The following is a 10,122-nucleotide window of genomic DNA, read 5'->3' as shown; positions in this document are numbered from 1 at the left end:
AAGATTTTGCCGCAGTTACTCCTGTTTTGTGTGTGAATGCTGAATGTTGACATTCAACATGGCGGCATGTCGTCAGTGCTGTGCTGTGTCGTGGTGAGTTTTGTAAAATTTTCTACCGCCGTAAGATTACGAGCTTTGTTACGAATTAATCTAAAAAGATAAAAAATTGACATTTCCGATTATGATGTTGATATTCTTTAAAATGAGTTAACAACGGCAGTGTTACATTATTGAGACAAATTGAGGGACTATAAAAAATTAGAATCTTGTAACTAGCAAGCATATACGATATCTCGACGATCTGTTTTTCGGGATAAATTAATGAGATGAATTTTTCGATTAGTGAAACTATATTTAACTTCATAAATAATAATTTAGAGAATTTAATCATTTCTTTATTTCTCTTAAATCGATTCAACCGCGATAGTATACATATTCTATTTCAAACTATCCAAAGTGTTTAAAAGTTATTAATAAAGTTTTCATATATCGGCTCGATGAAGAGCAGTTTTTAAGTCATTATGTTTGCTTCTAATATAATAAGAAACAAAGCACATGATGTTTGATTTTTAAATAAGAATATTAATAATGTAGGAAAAAAACATGACACGATTACAGATTTTGATTATATATATAAAAACGTTAATATTGTGTTATTTTTTAGTTAATAGGTAATGCATATAGGTTATGTATTTATTATAATAAGAGAAATTAATATCTATTGTAGAAAAACAATAAGACAGGAACTTTTAATAAGGATTCAAGTAAAAATTGATATTTAAGACATACTATCCAATTAAATCAGTTTTTAATTACTCGGATCTTTTAAATGAAATGTTAATTCATCCATAATGTGATTTTAATATTTAAGATACAAATGTAATTGCTAAATAAATGATACAAATGTTGTAACAAAGCTCGTAGCATTTAAAGTAGGTTAAAGTAGTTTTGATAAAGTACGTTTATTGATCAGGTTTTTGTTTTTTCTTTCAGCTTGTGTAATTGTTAGTTTAGGACATTTTTGAAACCAAGGCTCACTGTAAATTTCACATTTAAAAGTTGAAGAAAAAAAACGTTAATATAGAAATATTGGAAAACACAATCACACTCAGCACGCATTGAAGACATCTGAGGATTTTCAAATCAACAATTATTGTTTAAATTTCCTATGTTTTTGATTTACTCCTTTTATAAAGGATGACTGATGTTTAAAGAGAACACGGTTATTCTAGTGCACGCTAAATTGAGTAACTATCGAAGAATTGTTACTATATTAAAACATACACACGTGGAAAGTATCAGCAGTATATGATGTGCTAAGAATTTTGTACTTATACTAATTCGTAATCTATATTTACTGCATTATTCATTTGTATATTGTGTACACAAGAAAACTTGTGAGAAAGAGTTAGGTGAGCCATATAGTGACTGTAATAGTGATCGCGGCTGAGATTGTGTTGCTCTGCTTGGTTAATAGAAAATTCATATCCACATTTGAGGTGTCTCTAGAATACGGAGCTACCTTGAAATCGTTCAAATAGCAATACACGACAGGTGTAAAGTAAAATATTGTGGAACTATCTCTCTTGTGTTTCTTGTCTATCACGAAAGACAGGAGATTACAGAGGAGTTTGCGATTCTACAGCATTAAACAGCCTCTCTTCCTCTTCATTAAGTTCTTATAACATTATAATAGTGAACAAAGATATAAAGTACCAAGAACCGTTCTGTGATATCTATATTTTATCTGATATCTGTTAACATTTAAATGATTGAAAAGACTAAAAATTTGTAAATGTAAGTATATATATTATGGTGGAGCAGAAGTGAAAATAAAAGGAATTAAATAATTATTTCAAGAGAAAAGGAAAATTATACGTAAACATTATAGATAAAACTGTGCAAATTTAAAACAATGTCCAACAATCCTCAGTGGAAAACGTTCCAGCCGCCAATCATGAACTCTGACCCGGCAATACTTGACTACAAGTCTATGGCTCTACCGAGTCCCAAAGTTTTATCAGGATCTCAGCAACAAACAAGTAACAATTATAGAAATGGTACTAACTATAGCGGTGATAATTATATGGGTTCTCCTCCTGGATGTGGTAAAAATGCTACCACTACCGCTACTACTACTACCACTTACGGAGCCACAAGATTTTCTTTTGGGTCATTAACAAATATGGAAGGAAATGCAGGTTATGCTGGTGAATCTGCTACCAATAATACCACATACCAAGATCAGTCTGCAAATCAGGGAACCCGTGAAACTGGTATAATAGAAAAATTATTAGTAAGTTTATTATATAATTTGTATCATTTATTTGGCTCATAGTTTTAGCATTGAATCCTTTTTTACGTTGAAATATTTTTTATAGCACTCGTATGGATTTATACAATGTTGCGAAAGACAGGCAAGATTATTCTTTCATTTTAGCCAGTTTAGCGGAAATATAGAACATTTAAAAATTGGGGATCCAGTAGAATTTGAGATGACTTATGATCGAAGAACAGGCAAACCTATTGCTAGTACTGTCAGTAAAATTGCTCCCGAAGTGGTAAGTGCATGTAGTAAATGGATGAGTATTTTCTTAGATGCTCAATGAAGCTTAAAGTAAAATTAATATCAATTCTTTTGGAGTGACTATTTAATCATTTGTTATAGGTGTTAAGCGAAGAACGAGTTACTGGTAACGTGACGACAGAGTTACAAGCCAGTGGTGATTCACAAGGTCGAATTAGTTATGAAAATCGAGGGGAGTGTTTCTTTTTGCCGTATACCAAAGATGATGTAGAAGGGAACGTCACTTTGCGTGCTGGTGATAAAGTGTCATTTCAAATGGCTACTAATCAACGGTATAAATAAATATATTTATTTATAATAAACAATAGTTTCTCTTTGAATTTATCAATTTAGTAGAATAACTTAATGAATTTAATTACAGAGGAAATTTGGGTGCGTGTCATATACGATTGGAAAATCCAGCACATCCAGTACGTTATCGTGGTGTAGTTTGTACAATGAAAGAAAACTTTGGCTTTATTGAACGTGCTGATGTAGTTAAGGAGATATTCTTTCACTTCAGTGAAGCAAAATCCATGAAAGAAGAACTTAAATTAGGAGACGATGTTGAATTTATAATACAAACGCGAAATGTAAGACTCCTGTTGCAGTATTATGCTTTATACAGGCATAATGAATTATTTAACATCCGAACCTGATATATTATTCTTCCTATTCTTTAAAGTAATGATTCATATATAAATGTTAGATAACTAATTCTGTATAATTAGCGAATATATTTAAAGATAAATGTTATTGTAATTTTGATTAAACTAAGTAACTGTTTATCTTGTACAGGGCAAGGAAGTGGCATGTAATATTACTAAATTACCACCAGGTTCCATTATATTTGAAGAAGTTAGTAACGAAGTAATAAAAGGACAGGTTTTAAAACCATTAGAAAGAGGTAATGCAGCACGTCATCACAATGATCCATTACCTGGACGAATTCGATATAGAGATTCGGATCATTGTGAAGTGGAAGTTCCATTTGGTGACAAAGATCAAAAAGGAGATTTCACGCTTAGGTAGTGTAATTATATGTTATAATTTCATTGGAATATAAGATTCGTTTATATCCAAGTGCGAATGGAATTAAGAAACGGAATTTAAATTTTTGTTTGAACAGGCACGGAGATTGGGTCCAGTTTCGTATTGCCACAGATACTAGAGATCAATTGAAAAGAGCTACAGAAATATCGCTTTTACCAGAATCATTTACTGTATCTGGTGAAAGACGAGAACAAGGTACTATTTCAGCTCTTAAAGATGGATTCGGCTTTATACGTTGCGTAGACAGAGACAATAGACTCTTTTTTCATTTCAATGAAGTTCTTGATGTTGATAGAGAAATTACTGTAGGCGATGAAGTTGAATTCACTATTGTACAAGTAAGTTGCATATAATATATACGATATTTAAAAGGTAATTACAAGATAATTACCTGCATATCGTTACTCGACTTAATTTAGGTTCCTACATTTTGTTTCGAGGATCCTTCATCATCGTTTTCATACACTCGACCTAGTGCTATCAGATTGAAACATTTACCAATCGGTACTGTCCAATTTGAAACGATTATAGAAAAGGACTTGATGGGTAACGTGGTAGAAGATACGAATGGTGTTCAACGAGGTTTAATCGGGTATACGAAAGATAATCAACAAAACGTAATCATGTTTTTTTCTAAGGATTGCGATTCTAAAAATATTCCAAAAGTGGGTGATAAGGTAAGATTTTGACTAGTATTTAATGTAATTATTATGCTTGGATTGTACCTAATCAAATATTTACGTTTATGTTAGGTTCACTTTAGTATTTGTCAAGTTAAACGGAACAAAGAATTAGTTGCCGTTGATATATCAATGGTGAATGCTGCTGGTGAAAAAATACAAAATGGAAATAAAAAGGTGACTGGTCAAGCTTATCAAGGTTTTATAGCTGCTCTCAAAGATGGATTTGGATTTATTGAGACAGTCAATCACGATAAAGAAATATTTTTTCATTTCAGGTAAAATAATATAATATATTTTTATCTCTACATATACCTATTATTATTAACACCTTATCGAGGGGATCATAACTTTAACTAAATATCAAATCACGTTAAATAATTTTGTCATTAATTTGAATAACTAATTTCGTTGTAGTAACTTTGAAGGCGATACTGGGAACTTAGAATTAGGAGCCGACATTGAATGTATAGTAAGTTCTAACAACAGTAGAGGTTCTGGTGGATGTATCGCTGCTGATTATGTCAAGCTTGTAACTCGTGGCAGTATTCCCAGGCCTACAGCAGTCAGTGAACTACTCGACGGAGTTGTAACACGACCCCTGCGTAGCGCAAATCCCGAACAGAGTGAATATGCTGGTTTAATCAAGATTAATCCAACAAACGAGGAAGAAGAGACGCAAGAATATGAATTCGGTATAATGGGACTTGTCAACAAGCGTGAATTATTGCAGATAGGTGATCCTGTCCAATTGCAAGTTGATTCTGCGGGCCATGCTTGTAACATAGTAGCTATCAGGAAAAAGAGAAGGGCAACTGTTGATGCAGTGAAAGGTCCATTTGGTTTTCTCGCTTATGAAGTCGACGATGGTAAAAAGCTCTTTTTCCATATGAGCGAAGTACGAGATCACGCTACTTTGCAGCCAGGAGATCAAGTAGAATTTGCTTTGGTTACGAATCAGCGTACTGGTAAATCATCAGCCTGCAATGTAACTCGTCTAAGGTAATTCATTACTTCATCATGATATAATAATAATAATAATAATGATAATCATTTTGTATTATTTGATGTAATATATTGTAATAATGTCTATCAGTGACGCGGTTCAACAACGACCGGAGCGTTTAATCAGCCGATTACGTACCATTTCATTGGAAGATACGGGTCCGAAATTAACCGTAATCCGACAACCTAGAGGCCCGGATGGTACACGAGGGTTCAGCCAAGAAAGATCACAACACATCCCCGGTGCCATCGAGGAATAATGTCATAAACAGCGTAATTATTGCGCTCATACAAAATTGTAATCTACCATAACTTGTTTTTAATTCACACAAACAAACAAACAAAAAAACACGTACACACACGTACACGCATACTCCGATACAGAGATTATTATTATAAGCATGATCTTACAAACATTTGCCAAATCGAGACTAATGTGACAACAATAATTATTAACAATAATAATCAGTGAAATGAGTGGTGATGATGATCTTTTCGACAGATGGAAAGCATATGAAAAATAATAAAACAACGAGCCATATTAACGTGTTAAAAAAGGAGTAATTATGAACGACGATATAATTATATGCCCGATCTTTAATTAGTGTAAGAATCCATTTGAAAAAAAGAAAAAAAAAATTAGTTTATGTTTTTCATTCAATTCATTTTCGACGCTTCTTAGCATTTCCGTAATACGCCCTTATTACTCCCGTTAAGTTTGAACCGTAAACTTATTTTAATAATGGCGCGCGCGTTTATTGGTACAAACAAATCTCACAAAGGAAAAGAAAAAAAAAAAAAGAACAAAAAAGTTATTTGATTACGATATTACTAGTAATGATTAATCGATCGATTATAAACATGTTCTGTGAACTGTGTACAGCCCGTGCTTAGATATATCGTAACGAAAAAGAAAAGACAAAACAAAACAAAAATTCAATACCGTGATGAGAGAAATGATAAATGCATTGGATTACAAAAAAAAAAATTTGCTTGTTTCTGATGTTCTTAGACAATGTCCTGTCTGTCTTTATAAAAATATACTTACATGTTGATACAATCTTTATTTATATTATTTTATTTAGACTATTTTATCTACCTACACATAACTGAAACTTGTTTCGAATAATAATCGTCAATGGGACAGTTTGAGCTTTATTGAAACTATTTGATAAAAGATACATCGATGAACGATAATTAATTGACCAACTAATAACAAACAATTGACACGGATCGAACGATCATGCGGTTAACTAGGGGGAAAAAGATCAATTCATTTTATGAATCATTCATCAACAAAATTTAACGATACGATTGATTGATTTCATCGTAAGGAAGGGAAAAAATTAAAAGAGAGCGAGAGAAAGAGAGAGAGAGAGAGAGAGAGAGAGAGAGAGAGAGAGAGAGAGATAGAGAAAACATACAAATATGTATTTTCTTGGTAGAAATTATTATATCACATTTTTTCTCTGTTAAACAAATGCCTAGGAATTTGTAAAAAAAAGAAAAAGAAAAAAAAAGGCAAATTATATCTGGCCAATTATGTTTGTCCTAAATGATATATATATATATGTATATATATATATATATATATGTATGTATGTATCAGTAATTACGACATGTATATTAAGTAAGTCCAAAAATAAAATTAAACAAATTTACATCATGATGTTTTTTATAATATAAATAAGCGTAGTGCAAAATAAAACAAAAGTCAATGTTTTTAATGCTTTAACTTAATCCACTGTCATAATTACTGGCACATATATATATATACACATATACATATATATATTATATATATATATATATAATATACATTTCGGTAAGTTCCTAAGGCAGTCTCGTGTTGTAAAATCAAATCAGTATTGTAAAATTCAACGAAAGAAAAAAAAAACATTTAACATTATTCGTGCGAGGAAAAAAAATTTCATTTGTATATTTGTCCTTTCTTTTCTATTTTTTTTTCTTTTCTTTTTTTTTTTTTGTGGTTCTCATTTGAAAACAATAAATGAGATATACGTGGCAATATAATTAGCAATAGGTGAGAAAATAAAACGTAAAGAGTAAAAAAAAGAAAAAGAAAGAAATAAAATAAAATAAAATAAAATAAAATAAAATAAAATAATAAAAAAAAAATTAAAAGGAAATTAGGAACAAGAACGAAATACGCTTGTTCTATGAGAATCATAGATTTCAACACATCGTGTGTGCATACATATATTGTAAAATTATTAATGAATAAATGATAAAAATATTAAGTCTATTATTCTCTTATATTGTAGATCTCTCTCTAAGTAAACACTTATTAATTTGAACAAAAGAATGAATCATTTGAAGAAAAAAAATATTCTCGTGAGTAAGAGAGAGAGAGAAAGAAACAGAGAAAGAGAGGGAGAGAGTAAGAAAAACTAGTTTATTGTGCCATTAGTTAAATGATTGTACATTGTATTCCTCTCTCTCTCTAGAAACAAAAAAACAAAACAAAAAAAAAAAAATTTAAAGAAATAATAAAAATATGAAAATATTGTTATCGCATGTTTATTATGTATGTACAAAGATGTGTATATTATTCGAAAATATGTATGGAAGAATATCTATGTATGGTACTCGCTTTTTGTACTTATTGTCAAAACGTAAAGATTTCAGATTCGCAAGTTTCGATGGTATAAGAAAAAAAAAAAGAAAAAGGGAGAAAAGCAAGAATTTTTAATTATCAGATCACAACACACTCGTAGGGAAATGGTCCACGGTAACGTAGATTGTTGGGTGCAGGACAAGCTGTAAAAAACTCGATTAGATATTATCGTATTTTTCTATTGATTAATTTTTCTTTTCTTTTCTTTTTTGATTTTAAAATGATACTAACGTTTTTCACAGCGTGTACCGAAATATCCTGTACCCTCGCATCGACATTTGAATCCTGGATCGGCTGAAATTTGCGAACAAGAGCCACCGTGCAAACAGGGATTAGATCTGTAGCATGTATCGTTGAGTCTGCCTATAAGGAATATGAGAAAAACAATTTAGAAAATTGATTTTATGTTTAACATTTAATGCGGACCAAATGAACATTTTTTTTATTTTGTTTAATATTATTTTGTACTGAGATTATTAGAAATATCTCTGAATTTATTTCATCGTTATATCATAAAAGAGATCTCTAAGATCGATAGAATTAGGCCAAATTATGCAAGAAAAACAATTGGCAATGGTTAGATGATTCGAACATTTTTGTTAATAATAATAATAATAATAATAATAATAATAATAATAATAATAAAAAAAAGAAAAAAAAAGTTATTCTTTTATTTCTACATTGAATAATTTACTTTACATATTATTTCTATATCAATTTGAAATTTATTTTCAACAGAGTTAATAATATAATTAATATTATATAAACTTTCTTTTTGATGAGGTATTAATTCTTTGGTAATTTTAATAATTGTAGATAAAATTATAATGGGATTGTGTTTAATTAATATTGAAAAGTTTGTGTAAATCCCTTTTTTGCACAACTTGGCCTAATTTTACTTCTCATTTAAAATATCAACTTTTATTTTTAATACATATTTGATTAAAAACGAGCGATTAAAAGTTAACAATTAAATGAAATGAACAATCGTTACCTCTCAATGCTAATTTACAGTCTTCGTTACTATCGTATCTATATTCAGCCTTACAACCATAACCGCAGCTACATTGGGCATTATAAATCCGACATCCGTATCTCATCTGATCCAGTTCACATGCTTCTGATAATGAACCTGTTACATGAAACAACAGAATTAACAATAAGTGATAGCATTACCATGTAATGCATTTATTACGTGTATATTGTCTTGGTCTAGATTTTTGCTTTCTTTTTTATTTTTTTTCTTCGTTTCATTTTTATTATAAATTAGATATATACATATATATAGTAGATTGTTGTTTGTGCTACCGGATACAGGCTACTGCACTTCCCACTTGTCTAAATTGATAATGGCCTTTCGCAGATAAAAGATATACACGCGTGGATAAAATTATTCCCTTTTATTCTTCTCCTCTTATTTTTTTATCGTAAAATTAGAAAAAAAGAAAAACTTAATTAGTCGACTCAAACAACAACAAAATTATATATTTCTAAAATCATTGATTAAGCTAAAAAAAAAAGAAAAGAAAACGAAGCTTAAGTTTTATTCTTATAATATTTTTCTTCGTGACTAGTATAAAAACGAATCAAGAATAAGTATAATACTTATCGGAGAGAAATAGTTATCGAAAGATTATATTCAAAGTAAACCGAGACCTCAATGTATGATCATGATGATGATGATGATGATTATCATAGTTTATTTCGTAGATTAAACTCGCGAGAAATATTATATATATATATATATATATCTATGCAAGTAGTAGTTGATATTATAGTCTTTCGAAACGTGCCTCTATCTTCTCCGCGTATAAATAGCTATTAATCTCGCACTATATCTTCGAGGAAACGAAAGAAAACAACGATCTCAAGTTTAACGACCCCTTTCCTTTCATTCATGATTCGAACGTTTTCTAATCAATCATCGACTTCTCGATGTGCAATCCCTTCTTCGAGTGCATTCACTAAAATTCATATTTTTTATTTAACGATTAATTTTTGAACGAAATATATAAATTATTTTAATTAATATTAAACGGTACCAAGAGACCGATCAAATGACTAGTTTTTATAATTTTGTATTTTAATTCTTCGATATGGTTTTCAGTTAATATATATATATATATATACTGTTACAATTAATATTTTAATTTTATTTAATTATTAAGGATCAGTTATTT

The 10,122-nt window shown here is 30.0% G+C and overlaps 2 protein-coding genes across 3 annotated transcripts; one reads left to right on the top strand and one right to left on the bottom strand.

The window, feature by feature from the left end:
* The first annotated feature begins 30 nt into the window (after window positions 1-30).
* LOC106791739 (cold shock domain-containing protein E1) lies at window positions 31-6,364 on the top strand. 2 transcript variants are annotated; one of them, XM_014757615.1, is made up of 12 exons: window positions 31-93; window positions 994-1,797; window positions 1,892-2,296; window positions 2,382-2,561; window positions 2,669-2,859; window positions 2,949-3,159; window positions 3,365-3,594; window positions 3,696-3,957; window positions 4,060-4,296; window positions 4,372-4,577; window positions 4,717-5,301; window positions 5,396-6,364. In XM_014757615.1, the coding sequence occupies exons 3-12, from the start codon at window positions 1,916-1,918 to the stop codon at window positions 5,562-5,564; spliced, it is 2,652 nt and encodes an 883-aa protein (XP_014613101.1). In that variant the 5' UTR covers window positions 31-93; window positions 994-1,797; window positions 1,892-1,915; the 3' UTR covers window positions 5,565-6,364. The 2 variants fall into 2 exon arrangements, with proteins under 2 accessions (XP_014613101.1, XP_014613100.1); XM_014757614.1 differs by having other exon boundaries at window positions 4,039-4,296.
* Window positions 6,365-6,393: 29 nt separating this feature from the next.
* LOC106791740 (multiple epidermal growth factor-like domains protein 6) lies at window positions 6,394-9,074 on the bottom strand (the record flags this gene model as incomplete). The annotated part of the gene is given in 3 exon segments (XM_014757617.1): window positions 6,394-8,085; window positions 8,174-8,305; window positions 8,937-9,074. Coding segments are annotated over 3 exon segments (335 nt in total), but the record flags the coding sequence as incomplete, so codon positions are not given.
* Window positions 9,075-10,122: the final 1,048 nt, after the last annotated feature.

The sequence above is a fragment of the Polistes canadensis genome, unplaced genomic scaffold (assembly GCF_001313835.1).
Source record: "Polistes canadensis isolate GaletaPanama2010 unplaced genomic scaffold, ASM131383v1 scaffold_338, whole genome shotgun sequence".
Lineage (NCBI taxonomy): Eukaryota > Metazoa > Arthropoda > Insecta > Hymenoptera > Vespidae > Polistes > Polistes canadensis.
This window is presented reverse-complemented; position numbering and strand designations above follow the sequence as displayed.